This window comes from Medicago truncatula, chromosome 3 (genome assembly GCF_003473485.1).
Source record: "Medicago truncatula cultivar Jemalong A17 chromosome 3, MtrunA17r5.0-ANR, whole genome shotgun sequence".
Lineage (NCBI taxonomy): Eukaryota > Viridiplantae > Streptophyta > Magnoliopsida > Fabales > Fabaceae > Medicago > Medicago truncatula.
Window position 1 is genome coordinate 19,680,521 of NC_053044.1, and position 23,571 is coordinate 19,704,091.

The 23,571-nt window shown below is 31.2% G+C and overlaps 1 protein-coding gene across 2 annotated transcripts; it reads left to right on the top strand.

The window, feature by feature from the left end:
• Nucleotides 1-587: 587 nt before the first annotated feature.
• Nucleotides 588-8,086, top strand: LOC25488912 (3-hydroxyisobutyryl-CoA hydrolase-like protein 5). 2 transcript variants are annotated; one of them, XM_013604070.3, is made up of 16 exons: nt 588-724; nt 826-869; nt 1,164-1,247; nt 1,379-1,447; nt 1,638-1,701; nt 2,241-2,314; nt 2,434-2,517; nt 2,631-2,715; nt 3,024-3,109; nt 5,967-6,088; nt 6,185-6,245; nt 6,344-6,442; nt 7,089-7,190; nt 7,316-7,357; nt 7,468-7,574; nt 7,665-8,086. In XM_013604070.3, exons 2-16 carry the CDS (start codon nt 837-839, stop codon nt 7,729-7,731), a joined length of 1,179 nt encoding a protein of 392 aa, XP_013459524.1. In that variant the 5' UTR covers nt 588-724; nt 826-836; the 3' UTR covers nt 7,732-8,086. The 2 variants fall into 2 exon arrangements, with proteins under 2 accessions (XP_013459524.1, XP_024633369.1); XM_024777601.2 differs by having other exon boundaries at nt 592-724; nt 823-869.
• The last annotated feature ends 15,485 nt before the right edge of the window (nt 8,087-23,571 follow it).

Here is a 23,571-nt window from a genome sequence, read left to right on the forward strand (position 1 = left end):
AACGTATTCACTTGTATATAATTTAATAAATGCAGAATTTTTTTTTATTTTTTTATAAACATCTAAATATTTTTCATACCATTGACATTTTTGTACAAGTATTTAAAAAATTAATATGATAAGACAATAATATTACAATAAAATACAATTAAAGATTGTAAAATTTTATATTATACTTATCTAAAGAAGAAAAATTAGAAATTTGATTTATTATATGGGCTATATGTTTTCAGTCAAGTTTTTTGTTGTTGTTATAGTACGATTTTTTTTTCTACTGTCAGTAACTGTTTCCTATAGTTTTTTTTTTTTCTATGGTAAATGGATTTTAAGAAAAAAAAAACTATTGGACATAAACAAACTAATTTTTTTTTTCAATATAATAAATGCACAAACTTTTATATAATGCTTAACGAGTGCTCCGGAGGCAGACATTAACATTTTCCATAAAATATCCTCACAATCAAACTATTAGCTTTACTAATAATCTGTTTTTGTTAATATACCAATAAACTGTTTTTAATTAAAGTTTGTATTTATTTTTTAAATGGAATAATATGTAGCAAAAAAATGTTGTTGTATTGTTCAACACTTGTTGACTATATGTCTTCATGTACCATATTGTGTGGACTTTCAAAGGAAACACCTACCATTTTCTGGTGACTTAAAAATCCACTCAACTTCCATTGTTGTAGCACTTAATCCTATTCCCTTCACACTCTTGAAGGTAAAATTCAACATACTTATTTTAATTTTAATACTAATCTCAATGTTTATCATCATAATTCACATGATAATCTATACTTTATTGTTTTGATTGTGTAGCAGTTTTACATCAAATGGCATCTGGTGCTTCCATTCCAAATGAAAAGGCAAGTGATCATTTTCTGCATGATATAGCATTTTTTCTTATTGTCTTTCTAATTGCAATCATTTATAGATGAATTTTCTTAGTGTATGTTTGGTGTGTCATTTGATTAAGCAAAATCACATCTGCAACACTATTCGGTGTAAATCTACCATGATTTTAAGAAGCTGAGAATTGGAGCTTCTGTGTTAAAGTGATTTTTTTGCCGTGATTTCAAGCAAAACGTGATTTGCAACCGCCTTCAAACAATATATGCTTGGTAAATTAATAATGGTCATTTTGAATTTGGATTTTGTAGGATGTTCTTGGAGAAGAGATAGACCATGTAAGGGTAATTACTTTGAACAGACCAAAACAGTTGAATGCTATCTCACCTGACCTGGTAAAGTCCACCCTACTCAACCTTGAATTGAAAATATATATATATTTTTTTATCCTAAGTGATTAGTGTGTCTTAATCTACAATTAATATTTTATTTATTATCATTTTTTTAATCTTTGAATCCAAATCAGGTATTTCTGCTAGCAGAATATTTGGAAAAATGGGAGAAAGATGACAAAACAGATCTAATTATCTTGAAGGTTGTAATTTACTTTATTACCCTTTGAAATTGTTGAAATTACCCTATTAGTTATTATTTATTTTACTATTATTTTTTTGTTCAAAGAAACTTATGTTATTATAACTAATACTAAATGAAACAACCTACAATCCTCTGGCATTTGTTGTTTGCATTACTTTTATTGATAGTTGTACAATTGTTATTTTCAGGGAGCTGGTAGGGCTTTCTGTGCTGGAGGGGATTTGAGAGTATTCTATGGTGGCAAGACAACAAGTAAACCAATTATTCTCTATAGGATTTTTACGAATCATCAGTGCAAACAAGCCTATGAACAAACACCACACCGGAAAAGCTCATGAAGCACGACACAGACACAAACATCACACTGGACACGATCCTGACACCGATGTGTAGAAACCAGTAATATTATAAGAAAAAAGAAGTGATTGAATGTATGTGTTGGTGTTGTGTTAGTGTTAGAAACTAATACATGTAGGACTCCGAACACACTTTTAATCTATAGAATCGCTGCTACATTGTCATCGATGTTTCTAGCAGACGAGATTTCGACCGTACGATGAAGATAGATGACTTGAATTTCAAGTTGCATTTTAAATCTAATTTGACGAAGTTAATATACAAGTCATTCGATCTTCATCCAATGGCCGACATCCACCACTACAGTGACAACACTGTTTGCGACTGTACGGAGGCCAGTTCCAATAAACCTAATGAGAGAAATAAAGTATAGGATGTTTTCTTTTTTACATTTTCCAACCTCTTTTGAAGAGTAATATATTTCTTCTTGACAGGGGATTCATGCCTTGAAGTGGTTTACAGATTTTACTGGCTTTGCCATCATATTAGTACTTATAAGAAAACTCAGGTTCTGTTTATTTACTTAATTAATTCCACTGTCATTAAACATTTAAAATAATTTTACTTCATGTGAAAATTTAGTAAGGTCTCATGTTTTCTAAACGGTGCGCTGTTATGTTACATCAGGTTGCTCTTGTCCATGGAATTTCAATGGGTGGAGGTGCAGCATTGATGATCCCATTGAAATTCTCGGTTGTAACAGATAAAACAGTGAGTATTTCAATCTTATTAGAGATTATTTGTCTAAATCCTTTTTGGTTTTGCGGTGTATTTAACAATTAAAAATGTATTAGCATCCTAAATTTTAGAAAATGCTTTGACAGGTTTTTGCTACTCCTGAAGCAAGTTTTGGATTTCATACCGATTGTGGTTTCTCATACTATCATTCTCGTTTGCCAGGGTATTTAGGTAACCACAATCTCACAAAGAATTCTTTTTAAGATTCTATGACAGCAAAGTGTAAATGAAATTTTTCATAAATTAGGATAAAATGTTTTGAAAATGGAGAGAAAGAAACACATTACATCTTCAGTTCTAAAACTATTGATTGGTCAATGCCATTTAATTTCCGTGATCGTTTGTATCGTGGAAATAAAGGCGTTTGTATCAATTAAATATTTCTTAATCTGTGTGCGCTAATCTTACACATCAATAGTTATGGAACTTTAAGGAGTACTGTTCTACATAGAAATTTGAGAGACATGTCATTCATGTAGGTGAATACCTGGCGCTTACTGGAGCGCGGTTGAATGGAAAGGAATTAGTTGCAGCTGGACTGGCAACTCATTTTGTCACTTCTGAGGTTTGGTTATGTTCTACTCTATCTGGTTTGATTCATAATGTGCACGAGCTAGTTTTACGCCAAAAGCCAAATGGAATCTGTCTCGTTCAGTTTTAAATTAATTTGCAATCTAAAAAATAGATGCACATAAAGGTTTTCAACAAAGCTAGGGTAACCTATTTATCAAAAGCAGTAGTTAGTACAATTCCCCTCCACTAATACTTAGTACTGAACACTAGAAAGCGTAAATTCAAGTATTTCGATCAATTTTTTCCTTTATGAAACTCCATTTCGTTGAAGGGTGTCCACACAGGCTAACTCATGAAAAATACGATATATCTTTGAGGAATTTGGAATATTTTTTATTCACATACTCTTTCCCAAACTTAATCTTGTAATTGGGCTCCCTAACTGTGTTTAAACCATACGATAAACAATTACAAAGTCTTCAAGCACTTTAGACTTATTTTTCTTGAGAAATATTGATGTGACTCGAGTGGAATCATTAATAAACGAAACAAACTACTAAGCAACAAAAACAGTACAAATAGATGCAGATCCTTGCACATCTGAATGAACAAGATGAAAAGGTTTAATACTTTTATTATGGATGGAAAGTAAAGTTCTACAACTGAGTTAAGCAAATTGACATGCATCAGAAGAAAAAACCAACAAACAAGTTTGCAGAGCCTTATGTCTGATATTTCCCTATCTTTTCTGATGCTACAAATAATACAACCCATTCTGCGCCTTAGAATATAGTAGTGAAATCCTTATATCTGATACTACCCTGTTTTTGCTCATTCTGCAAATTGCACAACCCTAAACTTCTCCCTAAATTGATCTATCTATATCTGCAGCATCCTTCTTCTTAGCACATCCAATCGTTATCCTCGAAGAAAAATCCTAAAAAACACAGTGGGAGTAAAATAGTCAGTACCCATTTTAAGAGAATAGATGGTTAGAGTTGAATGCTTCCACATCCGATAAGAAGGGTATGAGATACATTAGATACAATGATATGGTGTAACTTCTAAATATATGAAAGGTAAGTGTCATATGATCATTATCACTCGAGTGTATACTCCAATATATCTGAAGGGCCTGTTTGAATTGACTTATTTGAGCTTATCTATTGTTTGGGGGAACTTACGAACACAACTTATCACATGTTCATAAGCTGTTTGCATCTTATTTTCATATGCATTCCAAGATTGCTTACGGAAGTGGTTTAGAGTTTATATGAAAACAATTTAACTTTATTTTATCTTTTGTTATAGAAATAGCTTATCCTATAAACTGCCTATTAACTATTTATCCAAAGAGGGCCTAAGCACTAGAAGCATTTAAAGGATAGGAATTATGAAGCATGGACAATCCTCGGATAAAGCATGTCATAGTGTTGGACACGCGTCGGTATCCGACACCGACACATATAACTACATTGAAATATGTTGTTTTCTAAAATTATTATCGGTGTCAGTGTCAGTGTCTGTGTGTCCATGTCCGTGCTTCATATAGGAAACTAGAAGTCTTACCGGAATTAGGATAGAATACTAGACTTCTTACTGGAATAACTACTAGATGGCTTATTAAGAGAATCCATTAGAGCCTGTAGACGTTCCAACTCTTCTGTACTAAGTGGTTTCGAAAATTCCCTTTCACCTTGTGGCAAAACCATGCCATCTTTCACAACCTCTGAGTCCTTTACCATTCAATCAGTACGCCTCTTTGATACACCTTTGAATCCTCCATTGCACCGCCCAAGTACCTTCTCTTTTCCATGAAGTTTAAAACAAGAATCAATATTGTGATTTGACTTCCTACAATGACCACACCAACGATCTTCACGGCTAGGCTTTGCAGTGCTCAATACACGACTTTCTTCTCAGCTCCACTTTGCAGAGCCCAAGACACGAGCTAGACTTTCTTTACCGCGAACAATCTTAAAAACCTCCAAGAGAGAAGATAGTTTATCCTTTGATAAAATCTCAACTCGAATTCGATCGAATTCAAAATTCAAACCCGAAAGAAACTTAAAATTCCTTGATCTCTCTATAAACTTTGACAATGTAGCAGAATCCTCGTTACATTGCATCTTAAAATTCTGATAATCATAATATAGATCCAACTCAGCCCACAAGCCTTTCAAACTCATATAATACACAGTTACAGACAGTGCACCTTGCTTTGTATTCAATATTCTATTCTCCAGCTCATACGAAGTTAGAATATTCTGTTCTATAAAATATGTTCGTTGCAAATACTCCCAAATCTCTTTAGCAGTAAGTAAAAGCAATTGTGACCACTCTCCGGAGTCATGGAATTCCACAACCACGTAATGATATTAGAGTCTTCAATATCCCAAACTTTGAAATAAGGATCATCTTTGTTTGATGGGTTTTCTTCAACGTGGTTCAGTTTGTCACAGCCTTTGAGAATGATTCTAACAAACTGGGCTCATTGTAGATGGTTAGTTCCATTGAAGTGTTTTGAAGGATCCAACTCTAGTAGGTCAGTGTGATTCAGTGTTTGAACCAAGACTGGTTTGTTGTCTGACATGATATGCACCATCAACGTAAAAGTATTTTTGGTTGTATGAATGTGATGTGGTGGAGTCCACTAAATGAGAGATGAGTACTCAAAGTGAGTTGATTAGATTATGGCCATTGGAAATGCTCTAAGGGTGTTGAAGATTATTAAATTTCCTGAAAAGAAAATTAAAAAAAAAAAAAAAAAGTAAAATTTATTTTGTAGGACATTTTTATATGGATTAATTGTTTGGTATCAAGAAACAAAAAAATTAAAGAGGATGTTGCCATATGTTTGCTAGAAATGGTGTATTTAAATTGATTTCATCAAATTTTGTGTGTACCAGAAAATTGTTGAGCTAGAGAAGCGCTTGATTAACTTAAATTCCGGTGATGAGAATGCTGTGAGATCAGTTATTGAAGAATTTTCATCAGAAGTTAAACTTGATGAAGAGAGTATTCTAAACAAGTAATTACAATGATCTCTAGTTTGTCATTTAGTTTTATTCTTGCAATGAGCATCAAATTGCACTGTACTATGACAGTAACCTTTTGAGATTTTCAGGAAGTCAATAATTGACGAGTGCTTCTCAAAGGATTCTGTTGAAGAAATTATAAAATCATTGGTAAGTTTCTTACTATTTCGATATGAATGTTATTATTTAATTGCAAAGTTGTGTTCTTTATGGGCGATTATATGATACTATTTGCTTCTGATGTAAAGGAAGCTGAATCAAGCAAAGAAGGAAATGGATGGTTAGGTCCAGCATTAAAAGGACTGAAAAGATCATCACCTACTGCATTGAAAATAGCATTAAGATCGGTAAGGATTTCATAACGTGAATTTTGCATGATCTTAGAATTGTATTGAGTTCATTAAATCATGCTTGGATGATGAATCTCAAGGTTAAATACTTGCAAGCATCTCACGATATATGAAATAATCATATGTTTATCAAAATTTGATTATTTTTCTTGAAGTTTTGAAATGATAATCCTCTTCTAAAACTACTCTCTTTAATATCCTAAAAGAGATTAAATCAACGCAAAGTGTTGCTCAGTTGGTTACGTAGCGTTGAACTTGTGAGGATGGACTGCAGTTTGATAGCTGCCGAATACACTGTTTGGGAGGGGGGAAAAGATTTAAGTTGCAAGCTAAGCACCCGAGCAGAGATTAGTCTCCTATCCGGTCTAAAGAACCGAAACATGTGGTCATGTGGATATACTCTATGGAGTCACTGAAATACCAAAGACCAATTACAGTAATTTTCTACTAAAATAAATAAATAAAGTAAACTAAATCAGGGTAAATGGCATGCTATTTTAGAATTTCATTTTTCTGTATACTCTTGGATACCACCGAGGTCTAGCGCAAGTGGTTGATGCGCAATGTGTGTAGGTGTTGTGAATCTGATAATACCGAGTTCAATTCCTACTAATAAGAAAAATACTGCCTTGGATGTGTGCAGATTCGTGAAGGAAGGAATCAATCACTATCTGAATGTCTAAAAAAGGAATTCAGATTAACAATGAATATACTCCGAACTACGATATCTGAAGATATGTACGAGGTAAATGTCAGGATGTCATCGCTCTGATAAATTTTGTCAGAAGGAACTTCAATTTTGTTAAAAATGTTTCAATCGTGTTCCCTACTAAAATCTGAAGCAAACTTTCATTGTCATTTTATTTTAAGGGTATTAGAGCTCTCACCATTGACAAGGACAATGCTCCAAAGGTAGTCTCTCGCTCATTTTATGTGAATCTCTCACATAGTTGTTCCTCGAATTCGAATAAATTATTCTTGTTGTTTATATTTTATAATTTATAAATAATCTACTTGTTCAGTGGGATCCTCCATCACTTGACAAAGTAGATGATGAGAAGTTGGACATAATTTTTAAGCCGTTAGACAAGGAATTAGAGCTTCAGATTCCAGAAAGTGTGGAATGCAGGTTGGTTGTTGTTTAAGTTATGAATGAATAACCATTTTTTCTTCAACCTATTATGTTATTATTACCAAAATTCATTTTAATTTCAAACAGGTGGGATGGTAAATATGAGAATTCAGCTTATGCTGTTCCAAACAGAGAAACACAAATATCAGCTTAGACGTTACTTCTTCGAAATTCCTCCAAATATATTTCATGGATTTCTCTACTTGTCAGTTTCCATTTATATACGAGGTTCCTGGACAATTTTAATTTGTATTATTAAAAGAGGTTAGCTGAAATTTTTTTTTTTATGTAACTTCAGCTAGTATTATGGTGAAGAAATAAAATGTTTCCTCTAGTTTCCAACGGGGAAACATCGCTCAAGAGCAGCATTAAAGGCCTCTTTGGATTAGCTTATTTGAGTTTATCTATATATAAGTATATGTGAGACTATTTGAAAGGGATTATAAAAACAGTTTATCTATATGAGTTTATCTATATATATTTTTAGATTATAAAAACGTCATTTTGGATTTCAAGACTCCATACCTTATGGTTTGAGTTTAGGGTGCGTTATGAGCCAGTGAAGTAAGAACCAACTTTAGGTGCTTTAAGTACAACAAGTTTCGAGGCAAATCGGGTTAGGAAGTTGTACGTTGACGATTCATGTGTATGTAGACAACTAACTTGCGGGGGCGGTCTTTCTTTAGATGCCGTGTCTCTTTAAAAGTACGACCCTTCTTTTGTAGACCGTGTGGCTGCGAGCCTGCGACACTTATTTTGAAGGTTAGAGTTGATTGATGGTGACATTTGGGTTGTGCCCGTTGCATTTGGATGCGACATTCCACCTATCCATCGTGTGCATGTCTCAAAAGGCCTGGATCTTGATTATATTTATTTGAGTGTTGTGCTTTGTGCGAGCAATGATGACAATAGGTTTTGAATTTTGAGGCGTCGGGTTGGGGGAGAGGTTTCATACCGTTGGATGGTGATGGTTGGTTTTTTGATTTGAATGTGTGTATTGATTGTTGAATTGTATAATAAGCTTCAATAGTGAACTTCTCATTCATATTTAAATCTTTATTTCCTTTTATTGCTTTACTCATATCATGCTTTCGCAAACTCTTTTAAAATTGAAATACACTATTCACCCACCCCCTCTAGCGCACTCCCCGTATTTTCTTTCTTTTTTCAGTTCTTTTCTTTTCTTTTTATATCCATTTCTACTTTTGTTGTTAAGATAGTATTTTAGATATCACTATGTTGCTAGACTCTTAAGTAAGCCTTCTTTTTTCTCTCAAACTTTGAACAAAACCTCATGACTCAATTGAATGCTCACTTATCGTAAGACAAGGGACATTATCTAAGCAAACAATGAAGGTTCAAGGTTTTATCCTTTAAGAAAAATCAGAATTTTCTTATGGATTAATTTTGAAGGGTTAATAGGTTTTTACCCCTGTAATATAGGTTATTTCCGGTTTTTCCCCTGTAAATATTTTCTTTTTTTGATTTATCCCTTGTAAAAAAAATTTGTTTTGGTTTACCCCCTAATAGGCCAAACAAAAACCAATTTTATTTTTTTTTTGAAGAAATTTTCGTTTTCGTTTGGCATATTAGGGGGTAAATCAAAACATTTTTTTTTACAGAGGGGTAAATAAAAAAAAAATTTATAGGGGGGAAAACCATAAATAACCTATATTACAGGTGATAAAGACCTATTAATCCTAATGAATTTGGAAAAACAGGGCACATTTGCTAGGCGAGTTAGGCTTGCCTAGCGAATCTGACAGTTCAGAATTGATGCAGATTCTGTCAATGTGGCTCAGATAGGTTATCAAATACTCGCTAACTCACAATGTAGGCTATATTTGGTCAGGTAGTTGTACTCAATTTCAAAAATTTTACATTGATCCTTTATATGGTTTTAGACATTTCAAATAAATCGCAAGATTAAATATAACGTGACCCAGTTAAATTAACAAGTAATTGTGGTCTCAAGTGCATATAGTAAAAGTGGAAATCTTCCTTACGTTTAGGCTAGTTCTAAGTGATTCAAATTCAAATATGCTTTTGTCGAACAATGCATGAATTGGTTTCATACAAATTTCAAATTTCAAATTTATGCTAACATTCAAGAAAAGTAGTACACACCTTGGCTTTGCAAATTCATGCAAAGTTGTTATTATCATCATGAATTCATTGATGATTCACTTAAAATCTCAGACTTTGAAGCTTTCGCTTTCACTCATTAAACCATAAGATATAGTATATAACACATTACATAATTAAAAATAAGGCTACCAAATTATCTATCCAAGTCATCACTTTTAAACTTAAAACAACACCAAAGACAGTAAGTTCTCAAACACCATAAAATAAGAACATACGCAGTACGAGTTTTGATAATACAAGCAAGTTGTTAGAAAAAAACGTGATTATTAAAGATATTAAAGACTAGAATTGAAGGAGAGTATAGTACCGAAAGCTTTTAAAATATCACTCAGTTATGGCGAGCTTCCAGTTCAATTCAATCCATCCTTCACAACAGTCTCAAATATTCTAAATCAGAGCTTTTAGGGTAGCCATGCACTAAAACATTTCTTAGTTGCTAGTCTGATTTTAACCTTACTGTAATCATTGCCTCCATCAGCTGCTGTATCAACATTCATTCTCTCTAGATAAAAAGGCCTGTCCACAAGCCACTGAATACGTCCCCGACATGCTTCCGCGTTCATGATTGGATAGTCCCCTAGAGGCAGGAATCTTCAACTGCATCTATAACCTGTACACAACATCATTTAAACTAGAATAAGCATGTTGTTAGGCGTCTGATACGTTCCATCTATGGCTAAAAGAGGCTCTGAGACGTGGACGCCAATTTGCAAAATTAGTACTAGCAGTGGTTGTGGATGATTCTCCTGTCCAGATGGAGGAGCTAGTGATTGTCGAATTTTTTTCTAGGGTTTTTCGGTGAAATGTTTGCTGACATGCTTATCATCAATTACTCCCGTTATTGTCTCACTTACCTGAGCCGGTAAAACCATCCTAGTAGCTTAATCTTGACAGTTTCCGAGTAAAAAAGGCTTAATGATCTTGAAGAAAGGTCAATCCGCTAACCGAATTTTGGCTCGCTTAGCAAACTGTCACTTTCTAGACTCTATAAAAAGGGGCTCATACGTTAACTAGGGCGGCCTGTTCTTGGACTAGTCGCTGTATTATTGAGTTCTATCCTACATGTATTGAACAATGTTTAATTAATGATATCAGTTAAATTATTGAGTTCTATCCTACATGTATTAAACAATGTTTAATTGATGATATCAGTTAAGTTTGTTTCGGTAAAAAGAAAGATGGCTCATTTCTCATTTTTTGGGGATATAACACACCAAAGACCCAAGATTTGGTGCAAAGGAAAGAAAGTGAAAAACATAAAAAGAGATAGTGAACAAGAGGAGAAGGCTATGACGAAGGAGAGCGAGGAATTGGCTTCGATGTCAAATCTCTTTTCTTATTGTTTCACATTGTAAGGTCATGTTTAACTAATCCTTTCTAGTGTTGGGATTAAGTGTAGTTGCTATGAATCTTATGTAAATTAATAGGAAAGTTTTAAATTTACTTTATGAATATTCATTGCAAAAGATATATTCAAATTTATTATTGGTAGGACGTTATGAATATTCTTGTAAAACATTGAAGATGGATCCCATAAACATAACTCTATTGGTGGGACGTTGCAAATTTCCCACACTTTTAGCACTAGATTATTTAAAAAAAACATTGAAAATGGTCAATTTTATTTTGGTAGTAATTGGGGTTTGAACCATGTATCTTGCATATTTTTATATATTGTCTCAATCAACTGAGCTAAATATTCATTCATTTTTATTCTTAAAACAATAAAGGAAAGTTTTCAATTTATTTTATGAAGATAATATTGTGAAGGATATCGTATTTTGAGTTTTTTCTTACGCTTGTAAAAGCATTAAAAATGGTCAAATAGTAATAACTTTATATGAAAGAGAATCCCTAGAATGATGCAACACATAATTACAATAAAAGGCTCCTCCTTTTCTAGGAATTTTGATTATAGCTGTAAAAAAAGATTTCATTCTTTTCTAATTCTAATTTTTTGAGAGAATTCGATTTATTTTGTCACAGAAGAACGAAATATTAGAATTATAATTTACAAAAGGCTTAATAGCAGTTTTGATCCTCTAAGTATTATGAAGTTGCAATTTTGGCCCCTAACAAAATAAAATACAATTCAACCTCTAAGTACTCCCCTTTTTGCAGTTTTGGCCCCCTAAGCTAATTTTGACCAATTCAACGTTGACGTGGACGTCATGTATGTAATTTTTAATTTAAAAATAAATTAAAATGTCTCGTGTGTAATGCTTTAATTTTTTTTTGAACAAGCAAAAATGAATTATATTAACACTAACAACGCAATTGCTACAATAGAAGGTGTGCTGTAACAATCACGGAAAGAACACAGTCAAGTCAATATTACAAAACAATCAGTCGATACCCATACATAAGAGTGGGTTCGACCACCAAAGATGAGTACCGAAACTAAATACAACATTACTAGCTTTCAACCACCACAAGGAATATGATTTTAGTTTATCTAACATATATGGTAGTGAGCTTTGCTTATTCCTAAATAACTTGCATTCCGATCATTCCACAAAACCCAAACACATAGGAGCCTTATAAGGTGAAAAAAAATGATCTCCGCGATTTCAAACCACATGCATAATGAATAAATTGCGAGAAATGGTCTGAAATAACCTGAGATTCGACCCCTTCAACTCTGAGCCACGCCCGCGCCAACGATCAAAGCGCACCAGAAGATGGACAATTCAGAAACAGATGATTCAAGTCCTCAACATGCCCACACACGGCGATGCACAACCGCGCCTCCATTGGTATAATCCCACGATTTTCCAAATTCTCTTTAATAGGCAAACGATTCCTCAGCAGTCACCAAGCAAATATATAGACTTTTAGAGGTACCTGTTTATGCCAAATTAACTCCAAATTTTGATGTAAATGGGTATGTTCCTGCGATGTCAGTAAGTCATACACACCACATACCGAGTACCCACCATTCTGATCTGGTAACTAAAGCCACCTGTCAGAAGAAGATTCCTGCAAAGTAACTGTGAGAAATAGTTCCCTACTCCTCTACCAATTCTTTCTCTCAAACCCACAAACGACGGCGCCACTGCCACGCCTCCCCTCCAACCTCCACACCCAACAAGAACATGTTCCTTACCGTGACTACTTTGTTGACAGCCAATTCATATAGTCGTCTAAAACGCTCACACAACGGAACATTACCACACCAACTATCACACCAAAAATCAGTATCGGCTCCATCCCCCACCCTTTCTCCTAACACACGACGCAAACCATCCCTCCCCACCCTCGCCTATCTCATCTCTAATCCTCACTATCTTCCGCCATCAAGAAGAACAACTCCAACCCCCATCCTCCAAACCCCCACTCCATACCTAGCCACCAAAACCTTACGCCACAACCCCACTTTGTAACCACTTTGTAACCCAATATAGAATCCGCTTCAGACAACCAAGAGGCATTAATATTGACCCCAACCAGAGGGCTTTTATGGAAATTTACTTTCAAGCCAAACATAGCCTTAAAAAAAAACCATGTCGACCCGCATTGCACGAACATTAGCCCAACTTTTGTTTCCAATTAAGAGTGTATCATCAGCAAACTGTAAATGTGACACAACCACCGGATTTGCGCCACCCACCCTGTATCCCGTAAAGGTACCTATTTCAACCAAGGCTTTAAAAAATAAAAATTAAAAAAATTACACACGTGGCGTCTACTTTAACGTTGAATTGGTCAAAATTGGTCTAGGAGGCCAAAACTGCAAAAGAGTCAGTACTTAAGAGCTTGAATTGTATTTTATTTTGTTAAGGGGTCAAAATTGCAAGTTGATAATACTTAGTGATCCAAAACTGCTATCAAGCCTTTACACAATTATTGATAAACTCGTTTAGCAAATTCTTTTGACTTATTGTGTTGTGTGGGATGAATTGAATATATCGTTTTTGACCAAAACAGGATTTTTTTAAGGCTTACTTAATATTGATATTAAATTAGTCAAAAGAAAAAAATAGATTGATACTAAAAGAATTGAGTAGTTAAGATTTTACTATCTTTTTTTAATCAATAGGTTTGACCATGTATACTAAATGTGATTTAGGTTGTTAATACATATTTCTCTAGGTGTAAAAAGAAAAATAAAATCAAAAGTTAGTGCTAACAGTCCTGCCTATAAATTAAGGATGCTTTTGGTGCATAACCATTTCCAAAACTCCACAGAAATATCAAACCTAATCACAAGATGTCAGGAAGGAATTACGTTCCTCTTTTTGTGTCTGTAATGGTTTTATGCATGGTAATGACAACATTACATGCAAGCCAAATCGATGATATCTCATGCTCTGAAGCTATTTCGTCGTTGTTACCATGTCTACCATTTTTGGAGGGTTCTCTCCCAGCAACACCATCTAGTGATTGTTGCACCGGAGCAACGAATTTGTTCAATAAGGCCAACACCATCCCGGCTCGGAAGAGCGTCTGTCAATGTCTTCAAAATGCTTCACCAAAATTGTGGATTCATTCAGAGAGAGCTAAACAACTTCCAAAACTTTGTCACATTAATTTGTTCTTTCCTATTGATAAGTGCAACTCGTAAGTTTGCTTTACTCTTTTTATTTACTAACTCCACATATGTACACAAATATTTCCTATTTTTTTATTTTTTTATTTAGTAAAAAAATAAATTCTAACTTTATTTTATTATATACTATATGATTCCATGATTCTACAGATAGGGTCTGATCGTGAAGAAAGCTTGAAGAACTACATGGAAGAAATTTTGTTTTTGATGGTACCACATTTAAGATTGAATGTATTCAATAAAGAAGGCGAACGATTGTCGCAACTCTTTAAAGTTGATTTATGTATTTTGATATTCATTAATGGAAAATAGAATCATATATCTTCCTTACCCATTCCAAGTGTTTGAAAATTTATACTAGTGTTTATCCAAAAAAAAATAATATTATAACTAGTGTTTATCCAAAAAAAAAAATATTATACTAGTGTTTAATACTATGAAACACGATACTCTTCAGATTAGACGTGTCTTGATGTGACATGTGTTGTTTTCAATATATACCAACACGACACCAACACATATAATTACACTAAATTATGTGATTTTTTCAAATTAATAATTGTGTCAGTTTGTTAATGTTCGTTTCGTATCTAGTGTCTATATATGTCCGTTTCCGTGCTTCATAGGTTTAATATTATTTTACTAACTAGAAAATAGTGTTTTTTTTTTTAAGGAGAAGAAAATAGTGTTATTTCCTGAAAAAAAAAATAATAAAAAGAACTAATAAATAAAATGTGATGGCATCATATGTAAATTTGGGAAAAAAGTTAATTATATTGCTGGTGGTGAAGACCACACATTGCGGAAAACTGAAGAATTGTAAGTTCAACTTCAATAAACTAAGTATAAAAAAAAAAATTCTAATAAATTGAATGGTTCGTCATATAACATCTTTCAAATTAAACTAGTTACAAACCCGTGCTTTCGCACGGGTTGAATAACGTATCTTGTAAAAAATTTGTTAAAAAAAAAAAAGAAAGATTAATATTGCACAAACTCGAATATTCTAAATAAATCACTTTTCCAGTATTTAAAAAAAGAACTTTGTTTTTTTAGGGATTAAAATAGAAAAATCTTTGTTATAAAGAAGAACTGAGCAAATAAAGAGAAATAGCTGCATTTTCCTAAGAAATTGCTGTCGTTCATAAATGACAATCTAATGAAGAACCACAATGATTTCTTAAAAAAAATTACATCTATAAGAACATTATAATCGGATAAAACACGTAAATAAATTAAAGCACATAACTATACAATATAAAACGTCAGATTTGAACTTTCCATCTTGAATTTCCTTAAATAACTTAAAGCGAAATTCATGAGTAACAATGTCAGTTAACTTGCCATACTTCTACACCTTTGTACCAGAAGCAAAAACAACCTTAATGTCCAATCCAAGAATCCACACATAAAAATAGAAATAGAAAAACAAATAAACCAAATATGATTTGGACATTTGGAAAATAGGATTTGGAGTCCTTTGATTCTCATTACTACCGGTCACAATCCAAGAATCCAGCACTCCAAATCCTATTTTTCAAATGTCCAAATCATTTTTGAGATCCTTAATGTAGTCATAATCATTTGACATTGAAAGTCCTATATGGAAATACAATAATACATCATTTAATTTTATTCCCTTTGTTCATTCTCATATCGAAAGAATCTAACATATTTCTATGTGATCAATTTTTGTATCATGAAATCAACGTGAACTTAATTGCACAAGATTCTGTATCATCAACTTTCTTGACCTCAATGATGTGACCAAAACAAATTTTCACCAATTTTTCAATGATCAATGATATAGGAAAAAATTAACCAAATATGAAAACTGTTACAACTTTAGGATTACTCACAAAAACTAAAATAACCCACATGCATCAATTTTTCAACTACAGTACCAGAAGGTAAAATAACAATTGTGTCAAAACCTTACCACTGAAGGAAAATCGAATTCAAAACAGAATAAGCAACGGATAAGATTTTCAATTTTCTTTCCTTGGATCATTACGAATTACACATGAATCAGTGATCCGATTGTTACTTTGAAGTGTGGAATTTGAAAGTTGGAAACTGGAATCACGATCACAACAAAGCAAGCAGCAATCAGCAAAGCCTCTTGCAAGTCCACACGAACAGTGCTCATCCAAAACTCGGTGCTAGCCAAGGAATCAGAAGTTTCTGAGAGTTAAGGTTTCTCAAAAACATGCAACCTCAAAGTTCAGCACTAGGGTTCTATTTATAGAACTCCTTGTGTACTCTGCAATTCAGAAGCCACTATTGGGCTTCAGTAAGCCCAATAACTTGTTTAGTAATTCTGCTAACTAATTAACGTTATTTACTAAATGCACCCTTATATAAGTCATACTTATATATTTCTCTTTTGACTGTTCTTTGTGTGTGACCCTATAGGTTCTAGTCACGTTGGCAATAATATTAAATCTAATATTTAATACTATAAATAATGAGCGGTATCTAGCAACACATCATTGCTACACAAGTGACAAGAATGTCAAGTGATATGACGAAACCTTTTCCATGATATTAATTATGTGTACAATTACTCCATTGTCTCGATATCTTTATTGATCTCAATGCATAAATATTGTCACCCTTGTATAGATCAATGTTTATATTTCTTGATTCCGAAATATACTGAATAACGAATAAGTCCAATATCTCATATTAACTTAGTTCGGCATGGCCATGCAATTTTACAGTCATATTTCATCAAGAGGCCTAAAGATATATCTCCTGTTTATGAGGAGGGACAAATCTGATCTAGGACACTCATGTCCCTCAGCATGATTCATCAAGTACCCGTCAACCAACGTTATGATTATCCGTTTACAGACAACGTTAGAATGACAAAGTACTTGAGTCCACATCTAGGGATCATAGTGGTTTCAGGTCTAAGAGCGATTTACACTATTATCATTGTGAGAATATCTTATGACAATCTCATAACGTACTATGTAGTATTCTCACGGTGGGTCTATCTAGTATAAATATTACTCCTAATATTTATACCTATGTATAGACTTAATATCTCATATCTATAACCCATGAGATGCGGTCATCAATCTACATACATAATAGTATCGACGCTTTATTATTATCCTAATTATATTAAAGCTGGACAACATATACATTTAAGAATTGTGTTCTTTATGATAATGTAATCTCATGATTAAGTCACACTTAATATATTATTACACGAACTATCTATTCTAAGGACTTTATTAACATTACTATAAATATAATAAAGAGTGTCATATATTATTCAATAATAAAATCATGATACATAAGATGAGTTTAACATAAACTATTGGCCTCTAGGACTTACACCAACAATATAAAGTGCAATATATATATGAGTATAATTTTTTTAGGCATCTATACCTTTTTTGAAGAAAAGACATCTACAATTTTACTTTTAATTAAAATAAAAAATTTTATAAAAATAATCATACGTATTATGCAATGCCAAAAAAGAAAAATACGCATTAGCGTAACAAAAAAATCGACACAAAAAGTATTACTCTAAATGTTAATGTGTGTGTGTATATTAGCGAGGTTGAAGAAAGAAAATAAAAATATTTGATATCATTAAATGACAGCGTGAATAAAAATATTTGTGAGGTTGTGATAATTAAACGATATTGAAATTAAATATATAAGTGATAAAAAGATAATAAAATTCCTTTGAAAAAAGGTAGTAAAATTAAGAGGAACATCCTTAAACAAAAGTAAATGGAACGGTTCAAAAAAAAATTAAATGGAAAAAAAAAACATATTGAAATATAATATTAAAAAATAAAAGAATAGGTTCCCAATGTGAATTGAAGAGAGATGCTTCTGAAATAAATTGTCGAGAAGTAAACCAAGTTGTTTGGACTCCAGTGGCAAGGAGCTCCTTCCAAGGACGTACCCGGGGAATACCGGGTTCGATTTCGAGGAGGAACAATGATTGGCCAGTGTGCATGCCTCTACGCACGAGCCGGATTAGTCGCCCACCTTTGGTGGGTCAGAAACCGGTGCGAAAGCCAAAAAAAAAAATTTGTCGAGAAGTAGTTTTGTGAAGTAGCATTCAATAACTTTTGCCCAAAGCTCATTCCATTCAATTTTATGCATTAAAAAAAGTACCTTTTTTAATAAGTACCAATTCATTTTGTATTTGGCTTAACTTGTCCTTTAAAATATAGAGGAGTTGAAAAACAATCGGGTCAAACAGTATCTTAATCTCCCACAACGGCAGTGTAGATAGCACTCAACGCAACACTAAAAAAATTATATGCATTATTATAACAAAAAAAAAAAACAGACAGACGGACATAAAATATTACTCTATACATTAATGTGTGTGTGTGTATATATTCACGAGGTTGAAGAAAGAAAATAAAAATATTTGGTATCATTAAATGGCAGCGTGAATAAAAATATTTGTGAGGTTGTGATGATTAAACGATATTGAAATTAAATATATACGTGATAAAAAGATAATAAAATTCCTTTGAAAAAAAGATAATAAAATTAAATGGAACCTCCTTAAAAAATTAAATGGAATGGTTCAAAAAATAAAATAAAATTAAATGGAAGAAAAAAATATATTAAAATATAATATTAAAAAATAAAAGAAAATGTTCCTAGTGTGAGTTGAAAAGAGGTGTTTGTGAAATAAATTATCGAGAAGTAGTTTTTTAAAGTAACTTTCAACAACTTTTTGGCCAAAGCTCATTCCCTTCAATTTTAGGCATTCAAAAAAGTATTTTTTTATTAAGTACTTAATTGATATTGCGTTTGGCCTAACTTCTCCTTAAAAATGTAGAGAAATTGGAAAAAAGTCGGGTCAAACGATACCTTAATCTCCCACAACGATAATGTAGAAGCAACTGAATTTAGGTTTATTTTTATTCTTATAAAATAAATATAAAATAAATAAAAAAGAAAAAAATAAAAAAAGAAATTTTTTTGGATGAGGTGGCACTCACCAAGGTTAAGGAGTTATAGAATTACTAAATTGCCCCTTATAGGGGCAAAATTGTAAATTTATATAGCATCAATCTATATAATATAAATTTAGGACCTATTTCATAGCTTTATATGGAAATGTTTTTCTCAACCTATTCATATGACATGTGGCACTCTCAACCTATTCATTTTCATAAGTTTTTACTTTTTACAAATACTCTCACCACATTCATCCTCACAAATACTCTCACCACATTCAACATCACAAATTTGTATTTAATGCTTATGAATAAAAGGAAGTTTTTCAAATTCAAATTCAATTCTAATTCAAATATTTCATATCAAATTAAAAATCAAACATTTTGAATTCAAATAATACGGATTTAAATCAAATAATTTAAAATTAAATATTTAATTTCAGATATTATAATAAAACAAATAATAAAATTTAAATATTTTAATATCAAAGAGATCAAATAATTGATATATGTCAAATAATAAAAATATGATTTGATTAAAAGTATTGATATTGAAAGAATTTAATGAAATGTAAAATTGTTTCATTTTAATATTCACAATAATAATGCGAGCTATTATAATATTTTTAATTTTAATGATTGCAAAACAAATATGGAAAGAAAGAAAAAAAACGGAATCATGATACTATTTTTTTAATAATTAAGTTTCCAAATTGAAAGTTAAATGTATCATTTCTATTAATTTTCAATTGATTTTGTTTTGACCAAATTGAAAGTTAAAACGGAATCATGTTACAGTGCTTTCATATCTCACATTTATAATTTCCTTAACATTAAAAATAAAAAATAAATATATATTGCTTAATGGCTAAGATATGACTTTAAATATGATTGGCTAAATTAAATGTTGTTATTTTACGAAATTATCCTGTAAAATATAATATAAATGAAATCATTGGGGTAGCAAATTCTTCACAACACAACTTCATTTGTCTTTTTTTTTTGACACTTTTTCTATATGTGTTCTTCGTTACCTCTCTTTATAATCCAAATGGAATAAATATAAACTCCCTACTTATTAAAATGGTTATGAATGATGATAAGATTGTTTTTCAGTTTTTATTTCGATATGTTATAATTGTTGATTTCATTTTTATTTGTGTTTAAATTTTTATATTGTTTGTTTTCCATTGGTCTATACAATCAAATGACACTTAGGGGGATGTATTTGATTAGGATTCTATGGGATTTTAAAAGACTTTTTAATTATGAAAAAGTCTTGTGGTATTCAATCAAGACTTTTTGCAATTTAAAAAAAGTCTTGTGGTATTCAATAAAGACTCTTTGTCATTTTAAAAAAGTCTTGAGGTATTCAATCAAGACTTTTCATCATTTAAAAAAAGTCTTGTGGTATTCAAAATCATTCAAATTTTGAAGGATTGTTTAATAAATTGGATTTTGATGGATTTTGTGGGATTTTGTAGTGTAATTTTAACAAGAAAAAGTCTTTCATGAAAAGATGAGATTTCTTGAGATTGTTTTTATTTTAAAAGTTACTATCTTTTTCTTCTCATCTCTCTCTCTCTCTCTCTCTCTCTCCCTCTCCCTCTCCCTCTCTCCCCCTCCCCCTCCCTATTCTCTCTTCGTTTCTTTATCTCTCCATTCTCTCTCTCTCTCTCTCTCTCATCCCCCCTCTCTCCCTCTCTCTATCTCATAAAAAAATAAAAAATTGTATTGAGAATATTATGATAGAGAGTATGTCGTAATCAATGTTCCGCAAATCGAGTGTTAAATCTCCGAGATTATCGAGTTGACATTTTTAGGTACAAAAATCGTGTTAACTCTGAGGTAAAATCGGTTTCTGGTAAAATTGGAAGGTTTAACGAGTTTGACTGAGTTAACACTCAGTAAACTCGTGTAACTCGACCGATTTGTAATGGCTGACACAATATTTTTTTTTGAAAGATTTGTAAGTGCTGGAATAATTTTAAATATGTACAATTGAATTTTATGGGAATAACATTTTTAACAAATAAAAAATGTGTATTGAGAATAATGTGTTAGAGTGTTTTTTAGTCCCTTAAAATCTTATAAATTCCATAAAATTCTTAAAATTTGAAAATCAATAGTAAAAGAATTTTTTATTAGTTTTATTTTTCTTTATTCAAACGCTAGAATTTATTTGTTCATTATTTTTATCATTCACGCTTGTAAGTTTGCTCTTTTTCCCCTAAAATTTATTGAATCTTTTGAAATTTTAAAATCACATGAAATCCTTAAAAGTCTGTGTGATAAATCCTTTAAAATCTTGAGTGTATAAAGTCTTTTACATAAAAAGTCTTTTAAAATCTCACAGAATCAATACAATCTCACACAGTCTTTTAAAATCTTAAAGACTTTTTTTATTAAAATAGTCTTTTAAAATCCTAATCCAATACACCCCCTTAAAGTTTTGATTTTGTTCCTGAGGTCTCCAATTCGAAAGAAATTTAAAGTATTATTTTTCGAATCATATACCTCACTTATGGAAGTTTTTTTTTTTTTTTATTGTGAATAGATTGTATATTTTTTTTAATGTATAATAAATAATTATTTTCAGTTGGATATACTTTTTTTTTTAATTATAAATACGGAATTAGAAATTTTTAATCTTTTTTGGTAATCATTGTTTATTTTTATTTATTTGAGGATTATTGTTGGTGGCCTATATTTATTTCTCTCTATATATTTTCATATTCTCTTTGTCTCTTTTATTGTTATTTTTTCTTCTTCTTTAACAACGGCCAATATGTGATTTGTTCTTTGACCAATTATTCTTTGATTTTGATTAAATTTTAATGATTTGTTTTAGTTTTCAGTTAAACAGATTCATTCAAATATAAAAGCACGAGACTACAAGAATTGAAGTTGGATACTCCAAAGATTTGTAGAGTTCCTCTAAAAAAGTTGCATTTTTTTTTTACACAAAGTTGGATGTTTTATTGAATTTTTGCATTTGTAGAGTTGTATATGTATTAATGTACTTGATATGTATGAATTCAAATATGTATCATTTTCTAAAATCAATCACCTTTAAACCAGCATAAAAATAATCTTCTTTTCTTTTTTCAAAAATAAAACACATATGTTAATTACATTAATCATAAACAAATTGTAGAAACCTTGACAAACTCCAATCAATGTTATTTAAAATAAATAAATTCACGGTAGCCTTTAAACAACATATCATCAAACCATCCATAAAGAAAAATTGATCAAATAAAGCATGCTCTTGGTATTCAAAAGAACCAATCAAAGTATGGACTTCATGCTGATAAAATTTTTAACTTATTTGATATTATGGATTTTTTACTAAGGAATCCATTAAAAAAATTAATTGATTTCTATAATCATGGTGCGCATTAAATCAGAATTAAACAATGTATTTTATCAAAAAAAAAAGGAACGATAATTGGATTTTTAATTTGTGCAATAATTTTTATTAAATAAATAATTTAATCCATTGACAATTGTTACATTAACTCAGTCATTTATTTTAATTAACTCCTTAAATAATAATCATTTTAAAATATGTTAATCCCTTGACACTTTTAAGATATATCAAAACGATTTAGTAATTGTACCAAAAAAAAAAATCAATTTAATAAAATTGTGTTATTCTCTTGACATTTGAAAATATTAGTCCCTCTATACATAAGAAAAGTTACACATGACACTACAAAGTTGAGTCATAAACATATAAAATAAACATATTCATGTCTTACGATTATAAAAATCCAAATTTAATCTAAACTATAAATAGTTGAGACTTTTTACAAAACAAAAATATTAAACTTTTAATCATGTGTAGCTTAACATTAACCTACTAATCCAGGTACCAAATTTTCACTGATCCACATTAAGTTAAAAAATTAATAATAATTAAAAATTAAATTTTCTTTTGAGGAAATAAATTGAAAATTATAATAATTACACATGAATTCGACTTTTTTTCTACTAGGAAACAAATGGATATGCAATAATGTCGAGCATTTAAAGTTTGCAAAACTAAATGAATTTTTTTATTAGCCTTTAATATTGAAATATTTGAATTAAAATGTTTGCAAAGCTTCTATTGTTTTCTTTCACTATTGTTCGTCATATTTCCTCTTTTCTTTTTTCACCTTTTTGCTATGGATTTTAATTTCTATGGATTTTAATTTTTCGCTATATATATCACTTTTGACTTTCACTTTATTTTGGTTTCTTTTTTCCTTTCACCATTCTAAATGCATGTAAAATAAGTGTAGAATGGCAAGTTTAAAAAATTTGTCAAACCATATAAGTTCATATATATTTGAAACTT